The sequence below is a fragment of the Aulostomus chinensis genome, chromosome 11 (assembly GCF_037954235.1).
Source record: "Aulostomus chinensis isolate RoL2024-O1b breed Wild chromosome 11, RoL_Achi_v1.0, whole genome shotgun sequence".
Lineage (NCBI taxonomy): Eukaryota > Metazoa > Chordata > Actinopteri > Syngnathiformes > Aulostomidae > Aulostomus > Aulostomus chinensis.
Genome location: NC_141330.1, coordinates 10,725,001 through 10,742,991, shown reverse-complemented (window position 1 = coordinate 10,742,991; position 17,991 = coordinate 10,725,001). Strand labels below are relative to the sequence as shown.

General features: G+C 43.7%; 1 protein-coding gene across 3 annotated transcripts in view; it reads left to right on the top strand.

Moving 5' to 3' along the window:
• The first annotated feature begins 1,944 nt into the window (after positions 1–1,944).
• Positions 1,945–17,991, top strand: part of adamtsl4 (ADAMTS-like 4) — a 37,928-nt gene continuing 21,881 nt past the window's right edge. For 2 of the 3 annotated variants that reach the window (XM_086218373.1, XM_086218372.1), the window contains exons 1-4: positions 1,945–2,246; positions 3,826–3,889; positions 6,560–7,134; positions 8,150–8,819. In XM_086218373.1, the coding sequence (XP_086074499.1) occupies positions 2,224–2,246; positions 3,826–3,889; positions 6,560–7,134; positions 8,150–8,819 (1,332 nt within the window). In that variant the 5' untranslated portion in view covers positions 1,945–2,223. Of the gene's footprint in view, positions 2,247–2,610; positions 2,843–3,825; positions 3,890–6,559; positions 7,135–8,149; positions 8,820–17,991 lie in introns of those variants that run through there. The other variant, XM_086218374.1, reaches the window with a different exon arrangement.

The window sequence follows — 17,991 nt, the reverse complement described above, 5'->3', positions numbered from 1 at the left end:
TGCCTGTCCAAGAAAAGCAGCAGTCTGGCCCTGGGACATCACAAGCCATGGGTGTGTAATACGTATTAGACCATAACTCACTAAGTACCCACCCTCCCCTCCACTCATCGCTCTCCCTGACTTTTCCACAGTCTCACTTTGTCTCTTTCGGCGGCAGCAGGGTGTTGAATGTAAATTCTTGGACCTGACCTCTGCATTTACATTTAACAAGATCGCGATTCATCTACACGCTTGCTTATCTGTGTGATCTGGACTGGTAACAAGATTATTTATGAAGTTTCCCTTCCTTGCCCTCTCCTGCATCGCCTGCTGCCTGCTCACTATTTCTGTCTTGTCTTTAAATCACATCAACTCAGCTCTTAACTCTGCATTTTTTCACCGTGACGATGATGATGATGATGATGTGTGCGTGTGTGTTTTTCTAGTATTTTGTGAGTGCACATCCTTATAACTGCACCAAACCCTCATAGTCTTAAAAGACACCACAATTTAATACAAATCAGATCCACACAACAGCAGCACATGTGTTTTTAACTAATACGATAAATACGACACATGAACATGTCTTTGTAAAGCCTTTTAAAACAGACCCTCATACTAAAAATTCTAGAAAGATGAGGAAAAAAGCACACTTTATTTATTCTTTCATTCTCTGTACAAGAGGATATGTGCTTTTCCAGATAAAAGGTGACATTCTAGGACAAAATCCTGCTAAATGACCGCAGATTCTCCCTCTGAAATGTCTTTAAAGTAGATGGAATACCTGTTGATGCTCCTGATAAGCTAGGGAAGCTTTTTGATTATATTCAGACTTCTTTACTTGTCTTTATTTATTAGAAAATATAAGTTTTCTTAAGTCTTGGATGGAAACTCATTTTTTTTAAGTTGCGAGACAAACAAGTTGTAGAACATCCCAATAAACCTCTCCAGGTGCTGGACCAAGAAAAAAGTGGGTCCAAGTCTGGGAATAGGAGATTTTCTAATTTGCTGTGTGGAACTTCTCATTTACTTTAAGACTTTTAAAATCACACCAGATGTAGCATCAACTTCAAACAGGCTTTAGTAAAAAAGAAGCTAGAATAACTTTTATTGATTTTTCTGTTTTAGAAGACTGTTCTGATTGCAAATGTCAGTAGATGACAACCAAATGTACACAAATTGAAATCTGGTACTTAACACATCTGCTCCAGACCACAGCTAAGAAGAGTTCACAGCCCCCCCCCCCACCCCCCACCCTACACACACACACACACACACACACACACACACACATTTACACACACGTGTACACACAAACACACACACACACACACACACACACTGGTCAGAAGTTTCTTGGGTCTACTTATCTTTGCTCCAAATTAGCAAAGCATGTCTGCTTTCTAGTGTTACACTGAGATTAAACAGTGATGAGAAAACACACTCATAGTATAATCCCAAACGATCTCCTTCGTTAGGAATACATGCTGCCACTAACTCAATGGTCATACTTTACACATAGAATAGAAAAACATTCATCCCCCTCTTTGTACTAGAACAATTAATGTTTGTATTGGCACAATAGTAAGCTCATAATGCTTTGTACTTCCCCAACAAAGTGTCGCTGCTGCAGATGCTGCCAGCTCAGGGCTGTTTCCGACAAAGAGCAGATCATTACTACTGATCAGTGTGACCTAGTACAATGGAGCATTCTTATGTTGGATTGTGCAACTAAAAAAGCGGCTCCGAGAGTTATTATAGCTTAGGCAGGGCCCATAGGGTTTTTGTGTGTGTGTGTGTGTGTGTGTGTGTGTGTGTGTGTGTGTGTGTGTGTGTGTGAGAGAGAGAGAGAGAGAGAGAGAGAGAGAGAGAGAGAGAGAGAGTTGTGTAATCTGTCCATTTTGTGTCTCCTGTCTCCCCTCTCTCCCCCCCCTCCCCCCCCCCGGCCCCCTGGCTGCCAGGCGTCACACCAGTTTATAATAAGGACCCAAGAAAAAGTTGTGGAGCGAACTGGCTGAAAGAGAAAAGCGGAACCCTTCCCACTTTCCCCCTAAAAAAAAATCACGGGGAGTGACTGTGACAGGAGGAAGGGGACAGAAAGAGAGCAGAAGAAGCATACGCAGGACTCCATCACATTTCTTGTAGAGCCACACGGTCCTGGAACGTATCGATAACTAAACTGGACTGATCAGCCGAGAACGGTGTCCCGGAACGAGATCTGCTGTGGGAGACTCTTGGAGGAGCATGCGGCTCGCTTTACTGTTCAGGTAAAACTCTCTAGAGCGACAACCTGCTGCGTCTCAGGCTGCTTGTACACAACTCCACATGGGGCGTTCGCATCCTCCTTTATTTGAGCGGGATGTGTGTTTATGTCGGTGACTTTTATTGAGTTTTGTTTTGTGGCAAAGTGTTTTGGCTTTTACGCACAACGCCTTCTTGTTGCGCACTGGACGCCGAGTGGGATGTATGAGAAGAATGCACCCGAAGGCGTTTGGGTTGAGGTTAGAGTCCTTTCAGTCTCCTCGGGGTGCATTTCTTTGAGTTCCCCCTTCGTCGGATCTCTCTCTCTCTCTCTCTCTCTCTCTCTCTCTCTCTCTCTCTCGGTCCCCGCGGCTCTTGGTTTGTCACTGTAGCGGCCAGGGAATCGTGGACCCGGGTAGGGGGTCGTTACTTCGGCCTGAGCGGCTCTGTTGTGTCGGACTGTGCGGGACCTTTGTCTGTGTTTTTCGGGGTAATTGTGAAGTCTGGTGTGGGGAAGCTTCCAGAGACCACGGCGGTGCACCACACTGGGAAGAAGGGACCAATTACTTTGACTGCATGTGGCTTGCGGGCTGGTGATCGCGCTGATGGTTTGGTTAACGTGGTGAGCGCTTAAATGTCCATCTTAGCAAGGCGTTTAGTATCATGTCAGGGCTATTCTCTTGGAAGAAGAAAAGATGGCATTCCACTTGTTTCCAATACACTTGTCTCAGCCGGTTTGCGGACGGCTGTGATCAACCAGAAGACTTGAAACTTGAAACAAGTGCCTTTACTGACTCTGTCTCATCATCTCACTGAGAAAAAAAAAGTTCCAAAGACCCAATATTAGATGAAATTACTTTTCCAGGTTACAGCTTTTTGATCTAAACTCTGTAGAGGATCAACATAAAGTAGTTTCCTGTCAGATTTAAGTACAGAAACCCAAAATTAAAGGAGACATTTAACAGCATCCCCAAACCATAAACCAACTCCTTTGAATAGCAAACCTCAAATAAAAAGTACCTAGATGATTTTAGAAGGTTAGATTGATTGTGTGTGTGTGTGTGTGTGTGTGTGTGTGTGTGTGTGTGTGTATGTCTGTGTGTGAGTGTGTGTTAAAACCACATCCACAGGGTGTGTGCAGTCCGAGAGTGAGGCATGCAGAGGGAAAACATGCTTGCTGTTTAAACCCATTAGTGTGTTAGCGCCTGCCAGGCTTTCCCAGATTGATTGAGATGTTTGCCTGTGTACCTTGAAGGCTAAAAGAAACTTTTGTTCACCTCCCTTGAGCCCACCCGCCACCTGTAGTGGGGAAAGAAAGTGACATAATTGGTTGTTAAAGTACAGTTCGGTCACTGGAACATTTGATATGGTCTCCAGCCAACACTTGAAACATAGTTTTTCCATAAATTGTTGAAAAAAGGTTCACGACAACCAGAGAATAATGAGAGCCTGTGCGACTTATATGCACATTTGGAATGGAATAATCATAAAAGACTGTATTCGCCCTACTGTTATTTCAGTTGTTTATTTTCCTTTTTTGGGTTGTTGTTGTTGTTTTTTTTTTTTGGTGTTACATTTTTCTACCCTCCTCCTCCTACCCTCTAGGCTCTATGTGCTGTGGGGCTTCGTGGTGGTCACGACCTCTGTGACCAAGGCTGCTAAGAGGAAGGTGAGTCATTAGCTCCTCATACACCAGATCCACAGAAAACAGCGTCATTATAAAGAGGGGAGAGGTGATGACATGGTAAAAGAAGCTTCACTCTTCTTTTTTTTCCAGTCTCGTGCTCACATGTTCTTGTGGGGCCGAACTTAAGATGTGACTATTGATTTGAAGATGTCAGCACCTTGTCCCCAGACCCGCCGTTATTCAAGCAACTGGATCAAGGGTGGAAAATTAAAAATAAGCATGTAAACGTGTTAAAAATGCAGATGCAGGTTAAGCCACATTTTTATTCATTGATAAAAAATAAATTCTTTTCCTGTGTGCACCACAAGGAAGACTTCTTTTTTTTTTTGTAAAGAACTTTCATTGAATCAGTCCTTTTGTTTGTGATGTGGTTGGGGACCTGAAGGTCAGCTAGTCAGGGCGGCATGTAGATGAACCCAGATCAGCTCTCCCGCATGTATGGGTGTCTTAACAAAGACTTGTTTTTAGCTTGTACCTTCAGGTCGTCCATGCCCATCAGGACAAAAAAATTGTCTCTTTTGCCTCTACTGTAATTACCAGAGGGAATTCACTAATATTTTATTTGCACACTCATCTTGCCTCCTTGTTTCTTGTATGTTTGTCTTTTACACCATATTTAACTTAACTTATGAGGGTCTGGGAGACAAATTATGTATTCAATTTAAATTTTTTGTAATTAAAAAAAAAATTGTATTAATTTGAGTAAAAGTCCTGAAGTTTAATTTCAGCTGTGTGTACTGGTGACTATAGAATAAGATCGAATGACAAAGTTTTCAAAGTGTGAGACGAGCCAGTTTCAGGTGACCCTCAGTGAACGGAGGGGAAAATGTGAAAGTTATCAATAAACATCAGACTTTTCATGTCTTTTGGGGAAGTTATATAAAACAGAATTTTAGGCTGGCCGTCTGTTTGAGATCAAATAACAAGTAATGTAACGTAAGGAGGGGGACGTCTTATTCCAATCTTTGTCTAAGGGGAGGCCCACCATCTCAGACTCTGACCCATGTAACCAAAAACTTTCACTGTACACAGACGGATGAGGAATATGTCCTCTGGCGAGGCCCATACCAGTAAGAGAATTTGTTTGAAAGATAGAAAAGAGCAGCCTCGAGTCTTAGCTACGCCCCAGTCAGTCGGCGCAGGTCTGGTTGTACAGTGTCGCTGGAGTTTCACCAGTAGCTCCAGAGGTCGGCGGCGGCTCCTGCAGGGTCACTGCGCACAGCTCATTAATGGTCCCAGTTATGTGGCAGCTGTGTGTTTGATGTCACTCATTGCGACAGACTACTCCTCCCCTCCAGAAACACACACACAGTCATTAGACTGCCTTGACCCCCCCCCCCCCCCCACACACACACACAACCCTCCTATCTCATCCCTCTCACCCCTTTCTCTTTACTTTTTCTCCCACCCACCCGCCATTTTACCTCACACAGAGACAGGAACTCTTTTAATCTGTTGCCGAACAGGACAATTCGTAGAAACACACCTGTTCTCTCTCTCTCTCGCTCTCTCTCTCTCTCTTGAACAGCCACAAACTTTGTGCACTGCATGTTAATTTGCACCCGCATATTTACACACATTTACAAACATTTAGAAAGAGGGGAGGGAAGTGGAGCGCAGATTTATGGTTTGCTTTCTTTCTGAATGGAAACTTTTGTTTGTTCATGTTTGCTCCTCTGCCAACCAGGCCAAAGCCTCAGTTATGAAATGAGAGGAGAAACATTTATGTAGAGCCACAGAAGAAGATGCCAGAGCCCAACCTGGCACCCACATACATGCCCTCATACACCCGTATACCAGAACTAATTGAGAGAAGTGCAGCCAGATTAGCTCCAATCTTGTCGTTTCTGTATTGAATTAAAAACACCAGGGAAAGTATCCATCTGCTCATAAGCTGCTGGCAGGTGACTGAATCTCTGCTAAGCTTGAGTGAACTATTAAAGAGTTCAAGATTTATATTTTGGCCCTTGAGGAAGGAAACTCACGAGACTGCAGCTCATCAGTGGACTCAATTACTGCGAAGAAATATGTCCTTACAGAGGTTTAAAACAGTAACGTTTATTTCCGATCGATAAGCAAGGCACCCTTTGGCGTCTACGTGAGATGGAGCGGATTTTCAGCTGACTCCAGTGCAAACCCCTCCATGGCAATTATAGGTGATCAGAAGGAGGGAATCAGATGATGTGTATGATTATAGAGTGAAAGAGTGTGAGTGGGGGCTGGGGGTGGGGGGGTGGGGGGGTGTGGGTTGGATGATTAGGATAACAAAAGTTCGGAGGCTGGTGTTTGTTTCTATCCACATGTTTTACATATCCAACTACATCAAGAGTGTCAGCGAATGGTTCACAACTGTTCCCATGTCCATTTCAATTAGTTATATTTGAGAATTTATTAAAACATAGTTTAATTCTTGTTAGGTTTAGGACTAATAAACTCTAGATTTATGAAAGATCATGGTTTTGTTTGGTAATGACAAATGTGTCAGCGCATCTCATTCCACCGCAGAACTGTGGCGTGATTTGGAGCCTTGTTTCTGTCGAGCAGATGCCAAGTGTTAAGTAATTGTATTTTTCCTGCATTTGTTTGTGTGTGTGTGTGTGTGTGTGTGTGTGTGTGTGTGTGTGTGTGTGTGTGCGTGTGCGTGCACGCCAGGTGGCAGGCCGAAGATCAAGACAGGTGTTTGAAGCAGAGCCCGTGGAGGGTGTGTGGTCTGTCTGGGGGGAGTGGTCAGAATGCTCCCAGACCTGTGGCGTGGGCGTTTTACAAAGAAGCAGGAAATGTTTAGCACCTCCGCCTCCTCAAGCCCCTCCTGTTTCCTTCTCTCCACCTAACTGGGGGGGTTATCTGCCTGGGGGCATAGGAGGTCCTGTTGTCCCACCCATTAACCCCTACTACTCTCCTCGATACCCGGGGCAACACCTGCCTCACCACTCCCCGCCTAATCACAGCGCAGGAGTGTCTCTGTATCGGAATACCGCCACTGGGGGAGGAGGGGCTCCAGTGCCAGGACAGACTAATCAGCCCCCTCCTTTTTATCAACCAGAATATCTCCCTACCAATCAGGACCGTGTACCGGTTTACCGTTCGCCCTACCACACTTCTTCACACAGCTACAACCAGCCAGCACGGGTCATCAGGAGACCGACCAATCCAGTGGGAGCGAGGGCTGGAGGAGGAGGGAGCAGAAGGTCGGTGGCCACCAGTCGGGAGGGTTTACCTGTGAGGAGGTGGGTGGAGCTGCAAAAATTAACTAGTGAACGGTTGAATTGAAGCTATAAAGATAATTTATGAAAACGCAATGATGCACACAGCTGCCGTTCTGAAGCTTTAAAAAAGGAATCACAGTTGAGATGAAGCGTTTACATTTCCACTTATTCCTAGATGGTATGTAAGGTTAACAGGGATGATAAGATGTTTGAGAAAAAAAAGAATTTCCATGAATACTGGTCAGTTCTATCTGCTGAGAGCGATGGTGTGATGTGACTCAACACTTAAGAGGAGGTACTTTCAGTCAGTTGCTTTTGGCTTTAAAGATCATTTTTAGTCAGCTTTTTTTTTAACGGTCAAAGTTCATTTGACGAAAAAACTCATTCAAAAAATATTTCCAGCTAATGGAAGTTATTACATTTGCTCGATAAGCACCCTGAGCTGGCCTTTTTCAGGAACGTGACTCTTGCACACAGGAAATGAAATTTGCATTGCTGGCAGTCGCAACAGTGCTTCAGAGTCAATTGGAGAACTCAATTGTCAGTAGGAATAAAAATAGTCACGACATCTTGATGGACAAAGAACTGATTTGTATCATTCGAAATCAACAAACAAGAGAGAGAATTCAACTACTCTGTTGGGATCTTGTCACCGTAAAGAATGAGGTTTATGGATTTACTGCTCAGATCTAATATCATTTCATTGAGCAGGCGGCGGGGATTCATTTAGGTGCCATTAGAGTAAGTGTTGACATTGTCTAGCCATTAGAGGGAGTTTGTTATGATGTTTTGGGAGGTGGATTAATGCTCTTCTCTGCCTCTGGTATCTGCTTTGTTATTACATCATGACTTCTGTTTTTTGTCATAGCAACATGAGCTAGATTACATTGCCCCCTCACCACAGTCCTCTGGCTCCATGTTGGTTGTAATTGTGTTGGACAGTTAGCAAGAGTTTTAACTGAAATGTATCCAGTTTTTAGCCCTTGGCTCTCTCTTCCTCTCGAAATATTTTTTTTTTTTGTCTATTTCTCTGCAGGTCTTCTTCCATTCGGCCAGGACAGTTTGGTTATGGTAGGGTTCCTTTCTCTCTGCCTTTGCACCGGCCAAACCGGCAAGCTCGCCACACTGTTAACGGCACTGACGCTGCGGCGGCCTCACCAGCACCTGGACTAGCTGATGACACCCAGAACACCAGGGAAGATGAGAGCGAGGTTGATGAGGAGGCAGGGAGGAGAATGGAGAGGGCAAACACAGAGCAGGAGACCACCCCTGTTGCTGAGGAGTTGCCCACAACGACCACCACCAACGCACCACAATCACACATCAGAACAGAACACAGTAGGGTGAGAGAGCGAGTCCCGTCCTCTCGCTCCTTCCAGCGCCCCTCATCAGTTCCGTCCCACCGACGAACATTTAACTGGCAGTCTGTCACCGCACCACCTCCTCCCACCTCCCCTCACTTACACTCACCTGCCGGTACCTCGCCATTCTCCTCCCCTCTGCACCGCTCCAGCCCCGTGCACAGAGACAGGGAGTTCCACACAGGCTTCAGCCCACAAACCCCCCACTCCAACAACATCTACCCACTGCAGCATCCCAACATGCCACACCTTGGGGTGGAGGTGGGCAGAGATGGAAGGAGAGGAGCTCCTCAGAACTACAGATGCGCGGGGCCAGAGAAGGAGTACCGCAGATGTTTCTCACAGGTAAGATCCAGAATACACTCACCTTCATGAACTGGCCTCACGCCTTTTTAATAACCTAGAGAACTCAGCCGCAGTTCCCTGGTCCCCTGCTCACCTCTGCTTTATTCAGCCTACATCTGTACATAGCCTGCAGTCATGCTTAATTTCTATGAAGGCCAAGTGTTGAAAGGAGCACTTAGGCAGCAGTAAACTGAGAAGTTGAAGGACGCTAGAATATATTGGAAAGGTAGATCATTCCCCTGCTCAAACACTAGCTGGTTGTCCATGAGCACTCGGATGGAAACTGCTTGCTCCAAGGCGTGTGTGTATTCTGGTTGTGACCCAGAATACACACCTCTGTTGTGAAGCTTTGCATGTGATGGTACACGTGTCTGGGTTCAATATCTTTAATTGTGATGTATATGAATGTTTGTGTGTGCAGCACAACCACCACCACCACCTTCACAAGGTGGTTCAATGTAAGGTCCTGCATGGCTCGAGGGGCGGTAGTGATGATAGGGGTCGTAACCTCTTCCATACCTCTGTGTGTGCAGCACAGTGCGAGTATTATCAGTAGCAGGCGTATGCAGACGCTGCCAAGAAGTGTAGCCAGAGACATGGATGGGTTGGTCGGTCAGATGGGATAACTGATCCACAACACACAGGTGAGAAGCCGAGGTCGACCTGGCAGGAAGTCAGGTTTCACGGAGACAGGAATGCAATGCCTGATTTCACTCAATTAAAGGTGAGATGGAGAGAATAGTGAGGATAAAGCATTTTTCCAGCTGTAGTGACTTTTAAGGTTGTTGTTTTTTTCCGTTTCGTATAGAGGTTATACTTGTATGTAATAAACTGAGACTACACCAAGTGGTTCACATACAAGTACACACACACACACACACACACACACAGACAACACGTACATTGCACAGTCTGTTTTTACAGGCTGTGAAAGGCTTTGTATGTGAAGACTTGGAGGACAATCCTGTATTTCAGTCGGAGCCAGTGAACGGAGGCAGTGATGTGGTACTGTCAGCTGGTATTTGTTAGCAGCCTAACCGCGGCATTTTGAACCAATTGAAGACTGACTAGAGAGGACTGAGGGATGCCAATAAAGATGGAGTTACAGTCTAAACGAGAGAATATTAAGGTCTCTGTACAAGAGGTTCCATGTAGTTGGCTAAAAGCATAGGTAGGTCTGATTTTTTTTTGTGTGTGATATTTTTCTTCTGAAAGAAACAAGAAGACCTTGAATGACCTTGTTAATATGAAGTTCTGGCTTTTATAAAAACGCAAGATTCATGGTCTTCTCATCTGTAGCTTGTAACAGTGACGAGAAAAACAATCACTTGTGTTTTAAAGCATTGAAAAAGCAGCAGATTAGTCATTTTTGGAAACACTCTTCTATGTTGATGATATTTTTTAGTTGTACCTGACACATTTCATATCAGTTTGTATTTTCCCGAAACATAAATCCCCTGCATCAGTCCAGTCGTATCCTAGTTCACTTGCTTGCACGTTCTACCTTGTGTATAAAATGACAAAGACACAAATCTCAGCTTTAGCTTTTTGCATTGCCTCCATGTAACCAACACTGCAAAGCTTTTTGTAAATAATGATTCTCAACCTGAACCAACAAACCAGATTAGTAACAATCACGTAGAACCTTGTTGGGGTCGTATTTACAATAAATGCACTTGTGAGGAGTATAATTCCTCCTCTTGTTCCATGGAAATCGATCATCCGCGAGGGAGAAATGAAATAAACAGAAAGAATCTGATCCACATTCACTCTAAGATTTAATAACTCGGACAAAAATACTCAGAGTGACATGTGACTGGGTTATTTATGCCATCAGAGCTCTAGTAGCTGGTTTAAGTGAGAGCACTGGAGGAGTGGGGGGAGAGGATAAGATTGGGTTTAACAGATTGCGCACACACTTCTGCACTTTAACTCGGCTGGCTCCCATCAAGTGGAGGTAGATACTTGAGTTTGAAGCCAGGTTGGCACTCTTGGACCCTTGACTTTTCGCTTTAGATCATCTGCCAGCCCTGCTCCCTCTCTTGTTCTCTTTTATCCTCCCCTCCTTCATTCTTTGTGTGTGTGTGTGTGTGTGTGTGTGTGTGTGTGTGTGTGTGTGTGTGTGTGTGTGTGACATAGTCCCCATGTTAAAACAGATTTAGTTGCTGGCAGAGTATGAGCTCTGTGTGTTTGTGTGTTTGTGTGTGTGTGTGTGTGTGTGTGTGTGTGTGCACGCGCGCATGGGCCAGGAGAGCGAATAGCAGTCCTGTGATGGCTGAGCTTGACTCATTTGGTTACATACTTACCCAGCATTAGCCTCTGTTAGCCTTCTGTTGATGTCAGTTTAGCATGTTTTAAACATTATATCACCGCTTAAAAAAAGGTTTCAAAGTGCAGATAAATGTAGGCCTTGGCCCAGGCTTGTATGTACTATATGTGTGTGTGTGTGTGTGTGTGTGTGTGTGTGTGTGTGTGTGTGTGTGTGTGTGTGTGTGTGTGAGATGTAGCGAGTGAGCCAGACTGAGTGTGACACATCCTATTATCTATTAGGTGTGTTTGTCATAACACAGTACGCCTGAGGCCCATCACAAGTGTGATTGGCTGTGTGCATGTGTGTGTTTTTACTGTTGCGTAGAAGCAAGTGGGGAACCAAGAGAGGGACAGAGGAAATGAGAAGGGCAAAAAGGGGAATGGTGTGTGTGTGTGTGTGTGTGTGTGTGTGTGTGTGTGTGTGTGTGTGTGTGTGTGTGTGTGTGTGTGTGTGTGTTTTACAGCAAGAGTATAAGGGGAGGGTGCTGAAGGAGGTGACGCAGTTAAGTTGTGGTGAAAGAGAGTACTGTGTTTAGAAAATCTGCACACAGTAGTGGGAGGGCAAGCTAAAGGCCGGGGAAAGAAAAAGGTGGGGTGGGAGCAAGGCAAAAGTTGAAACTGAGCAGATGAGGAGTGCTTAGGTGTTTATGGAAGGATAGAGGGAGTCAAAATGGTAGAAGAATAAAGAGAAGAATGGTGAATAGTTGCAACAGATGACACAGGATGGAGAGAAAAAAGACTCAGCAGGAAGTTTATTATAGAGGAAGACAGGGATTAATGGAAAAGTGTGTGTGAGAGAGTTAGTCTGTCATAGAGGAAAGGGGAGGAAGGGGGAATTTGAGAAGAAGCTGTCTAATAAAAAAGCACTTTGAAAACAGATATATGAAGTCTTCCTCCCCAAATTGTGAAGATCCTATAAGAAATCCCTTTTTCTTTGTCTCTCTCTCTGTCCTCTCCCGAACAATACACACTGCCAGCAAGTGAAGCCGATGTGAAGCATGTGAGTTTCAGATGCATATGGTTCATCACATGGTCATGTAGAATCCATGCCAGCGGACAAAATACAATAAAAAACATACGACAACAAAGAGCAGACATCATATTTTTTCTTCTGTGCAACTCAGAAATGCTATTGATCTGTCTCCCGTACCTGAGACGAGCGTGGCTTCAAGAGTCAGATGATCTCACGAGTCAGGAAAGGTATCATTACACTATCAGCACCGAGCCACGCTCCTCTGCTCTAATGATGGTGAGCAGATCCTCGCCCACTGTTTTTCTCACGAAGTGACAAACAAGCCAAAATGTGTCGGGTTACAGCAAAAGCATGTACCAACACTCACCCAGGCGAATGCGTTCAGGGGGATCCTGAGGTTCCTGGCTTCTGTAGTTTAACGAGCAGAGGTGCCTGCTTTTATACAAAAACAGGTACCTCTGCTTGTTAAAGTCTTTTTATATCAGCTCCTGTGCACTCAGAGTTCCCTGCAAACTCCTTTTTTATGTTTCTTGTCACCCCCCCACCTCCCCCGCCTGCTTTTCTAATCACTTGTCATTTCTTTTCTCCCCTGGAAAGTAAAAAAAAACAACAACAAAAAAAAACAGTTATTAGACATTGTTATGATTTGACATGTGTTGAATATATTTCCAGCCTCATAAAACATTTTCAATACTGATTTATTTCTGTTACGCAGTCGATCCAACTGTTAATCAACAGAAGAGCGTAAAAGCAGCTGTCAAGGCTGCGTTGTCGCGCGTTTGTGTCATCACTCACATGATACAAACAAAAAGAAACAAAACTAGAAAGGTCTGTCAAGGTCAATGTAAAAACTGCTGCACCATGAAAAAAGGCCCAGTAGTTTTGCATAATCCTGCTGTCAGAAAAACAAATGAGATGTGGCTGAAGACCTCCTTAGTTTCTCTAACCAAACACTCCAACTTTTAATGTGGAAGGTCTCATTATTATTAAAAATTCCCATTCTAAGAATCCTGGTGAAAAAAACACAGCTGAGCACAAACGTTTCAGGTCTGGTAAAGGAAGCCTTTGTGCCTTAAATCTTCATTCATACCAATGGCCAGCAGGGGGCGACTGCACTGGTCACATAACTAACGCCGATGGTCAATTAGGCGTCAAGAAAATGACCCAACAACTCACATGATTCATTACCTCAATAAACATTCTCCTGATGAATTCATGGTCTCAATCTGCAGTTTAATGCCTCCTTCAAAATAAAGCAATATTAATTGGGGGAATTTCAGTCATTTTTACCGTGAAATTGATTTTATTTATGGCTGCCGTTCGAATCAGATAGCAGTGCTCCACCACAGCTCCACCCTCCCGACCGAATAGAATTCAAAATTCAAGAATGTGGTCACCTCCCAAACTCGGCCCTTTAAAATGGGAGTTCACTAATGTCACTGGCTGTGTCCATTTGTTTTATCCGGTATGTAACGATAACATAACCGAAGACATGCAACAATGTTGGACAGAGACATAAAATCTTGCGTTCAATTTATAATACAATCAGACAAAAGCTTTCACTTCAGAAACAACATAAATCTCACCTTACAACAGTCCAAGGGAAATGTCTAGCTCCATTAAACTGGATAAGTCAGTCAGAAGAGTGGAATTTTTGGAACTGTTGTGTGCGAGGATGATCGTTGTGGACTAATTCTCTCTCTCTCTCTCACACCCATGACTTTTGATGGAAATATGTGTGAAATCATGAGTTGTCTCTGCGCGTATGGGTTCGTAGAAATCTGACGGGCGAAGTTCTGGTTTCATGTGTTGATCTTGTGCTCACGGCCTTTGTACAGCTTTCTTCTTCATCTCACTTCTCTTATCATGTATTTTTTAACAAACATGTCCTCCAACTGTTGAGCTGTCTTGCGGCTCATACCCTCCCTCATCCCTGAGACCGAGCCTATCTTGCTCTCAGTTTGCTCAGTGCGGGGCCTCAACCTTCGGTTGTTGCCTGGTGTTGATAGATGTGTAGTGTTTCCTCGGGAGGACTCCTGACTTCCCCTGCAGGTCAAGGCTGAGACCTGGGTGTTACCCTGCAAAGCACTGACACAACCTGGGTCACAAGATTAGCCTGGGAATGTTAATACATGAAATACGTGACTGTACAAACCAAGGCCATAATTATGATATATTTATTGAGGCCCCCTCCACCCACCCACCCCCTGCTACAGTAGCTAGACAAATGTCCCACTGATATCATGACATTAAAAATAGTCCAGGCAACAGGCAACTGTAATGTAATAGCAAATGTAACAGCACTGCAGCCATTTGGATGTGTCAGAGCAAGTAAACGTGTAGCTGTTCCAATGAATTATGCTCCTATTGAGTTTATTGTCAGTACTAAACCTGTATTGCAGTTTTTGTTGTGATGTTTAACTTCCGATAAATCAGCGTCTCTCTATTTCATTATTTTCAAATGTATTAACACCTGGTGAAACTAGTTAGGATGGATCTGTCAATGTTTTCCTCATTTATTGATGGAACATTTATATTCTTATAACACAGTACCATTAATAGCACTTCACTCAAGTCCGGATAGGCATTACAATCTCATGTTGACATCAGTGTTGGCTAATCCTGAAACTGTAAAAGTGGAAATCATTCATATTGCGCCAAATACTGTGAGTCACTGGAGTGGAAACAATTATTTTTTGGATTAAAAAAGCACCGATGTGCAAATGCGAATGAATTCACCATCACTAATGCTATCATATCATAGTTAAGTCATCAGGGAAGCTAATCAGCCTCACGTTCATCCAGGGACCAACATTTAAGTCTCAGAGTCATGAACTGCAAAGTTATGTTGCTCTGCGATCATGTAGATAGGAGTATCCTTTATTTGCTACATAGTCGTATATCATTCACAATTGTACTTTCTTAAGACAATTAGCTTTATTTAGCATTTATTTCCATCACATTGTGGGCTGTCACTTGCAACATCTGTGTCAGTTGTTGGGATCTCAGAAAAGAATGAGAGTGAGCTGAGAGCAGAGAGAAGGCGAGCAGCTGTCAGATGGTGGATGTAGTACGTGAGTTGCGTCAATGTCTCTTGACATAATAACCACAAGAGCAGAAATGGTTATTAATCCTTTCCTGAACGTCATGCCACTTATTCTCATCATCAGTCCGGTGCAAAGTAAAGAAGAGGAATAGTGGCGAACGAGAAAAGGAGCGAGTATCGATGGTTGAGGCTGAAGAATGATATTGTGTCAGTCTTTTTAAATCTTTCAGAACAGAAGGAAAATTTCAACTGAGTACTTTTTGATTACTTTAAGTTGGTGCCAGATGTGTCCCGCTACACACACACACACACACACACACACACACACACACACGTCACACATGGTCAGTTATTTTGTCTGTCACATTGCAGTAATGCCTGAGGAATGACCGGCCAGCCTTAACCTGTATGTGGTATTGAGGCGCTGTGACCAGCTGTGCATGCATAGACTTGTATGACGGAGTGGCGAGCTGGAGAACGACAACATGTCACCTGGGCTTTCCCTACAGAAACACTCACGCAGTGAAAGGTTCCGCGTAATCTGCTCCTTCTCAAAAGTCATTAGTTATGTCTGGGTATGTGTGTGTTTGTTTTTCACTTAAGTGTGTTTTGTGTGATCAGGCTTCTGTGTGTATGTGTTTTGTGTGTCTGTGCAGCCCCCAGGCTATAACCCCACCCCCTTCTGTCTCCTATATAATAAACACAGACCCTTTCTCTTCACCGTCCCCCCTCATGTTGTGATACACCAACACTATAACTTTCACAGCATCCATATAAAAACAGCTTCTCTCTCGGTTTCACCAGCCGCGTTCACTTTTCTTTCACCTGCCTCCTGCTGCTCTCCATCTTTCACTCTGTCATTGTGCCACTGAACAACTGCCAGTTTCTCACTTCAGACCACGATTTTGTTTCTCAATATTCAGTACAACTAAAAAAGTTGATTGTATTCAAAGAATAAGAGGGATGTCATGGCAGGTGTGAATGAAAGAGGAAAACTTTGTTTCACACGAGTGTCGTGTTGGAGTGGAAAAGTCACACTTCCCAGTAAAGAGCATTCGCATAAAGACAACCAACAGGCATCATGGCCGTTCCAGGAAATCTGCTGTCAGAAGAATCTAAACTAACAATTTAGAAACTTAAATGAAGCTCAAGAGGTCAATACTTTAGAATGACTTTGTGAGTATTGAAAGGCAATGCTATGTAGCTAATGTTTGATTAACAACAGAAAGACAAGCTACGTGACAAAGAACTATTTAGGCTTTCGGAACAAATTCATTCCTCATCTTTAACCGCAAATGCTACCATGACAACTGACATCAAACCTTCTTCTCTGAGCTCTCAAACGTTCCCACTTCCCAAGTAGGATATTCTGTGTACAACTGGAATTCCATGTGTTCTCCCAGCTCTGAGGTTGGAATTTTCCCTTTTCCCAGTTGCTGGTGAACGCACGTTTAGTTTACGTGTTTTAGCCATCATTCTATGTGTTTGTGAGTACTTTGCGGAACACCAGATGAAATCACTTGAAGCTGTGATCCAGCATGAAACACGAAGAGTCAGATTACACAGATTTTAAACAAACCATTGTAAACACTCATCACATCCGACTGACTTTGTAGTACAACTTAGACCTACCAAGTAGTTGTTTAGTGCAGTGGAGGACATGGACTCGTCTTCTCTGAGGCCAAGTTCTTGTCAAAACTGAACTCCAAGGCAACCCATAAATCCTTTAATGTTACTATTTGTAGCCATAAAGTGCAGGGAAGGGCTTTTGCTTCCTTATCACTTTTTTGAGGGTTGCACACTTTTGGTTTAATCTCTAAAAAAATGAATCAATCCCAAATGTTTACTTGTGTAAAATGTCTGATTGCCTGACTACTGCTACTTCGTCAGTACTTCAGTAATGTTCGCATGATCAATTAAATTTGGAGTGTGAATGGCAAATTTCAAAACTACTAAAATATTAAAACCTAAAATGTAAACAGTTCTCCAACACAACAACAGTTCATTTTGTTATTATTTTTATCGGGGGGCCCTGATAGCCGTGTAGTTAAGATGCACGTCACATAACTGCAGCCTTTGTTGCATGTTAAACTCCTCTGTTTCCCGTCTCATTGCTCTTTCAAATTAAGGCGAACGCATCAAAAAACAAAAAGCCGACGTCGAAAGGAAGTCTGCGGAGCTAGATCTTTACCTTAAATTTAAATTAAGTTGATTTTATTTTCACTTACTCTGTTTGGTTTGTTTGACTTTAAACAGGATTGTACAAAACTACACTGACAAAACGAAACGGCTTGGGCAGAGGTCTTCATCCTACAGTCTTTGAACAGTCAAAGATTAAAGATATGACCAGACATTTGATTCCAGCTTTCACTACTTGACCTGACTTGCTTTGCTCTTTATGACTGTCAATTAAACCCTCAAGGATTACAGCTCATCATTATAAACCAGAAACCCCCCAAAAAGCTTCAGATTGAAGAGATTTGATAGCCAGAAGCGACTACCTGCTGCAACTTACAGTACAAATAAAATAGCTGATATGCATGTTAATGCAGTGGCGGGAAGCCAGGAAGATTTTAAAGGCTGGAATGGTGAGTGACTGAATGTTTATGGATGTATTATGAGTGCTCTCGAGAGTTGTGATTTCATCCACAGGCTCAGACTCATCCTCGTGTTTTTTCTCTCACCACAAACCACCTTTCTCTCCCTCTGCAGAACCCCCCCTTCAAGCATTTTGATTCTGTAAAAGCCATCTTTCTCTCATCCATTCACGCACCGCCCCTCACCCTTTCTTTCTCCTCCTGTCACTCTACCCCTCCCCTCTCCTCCTTCTCTTCATGCTCCCC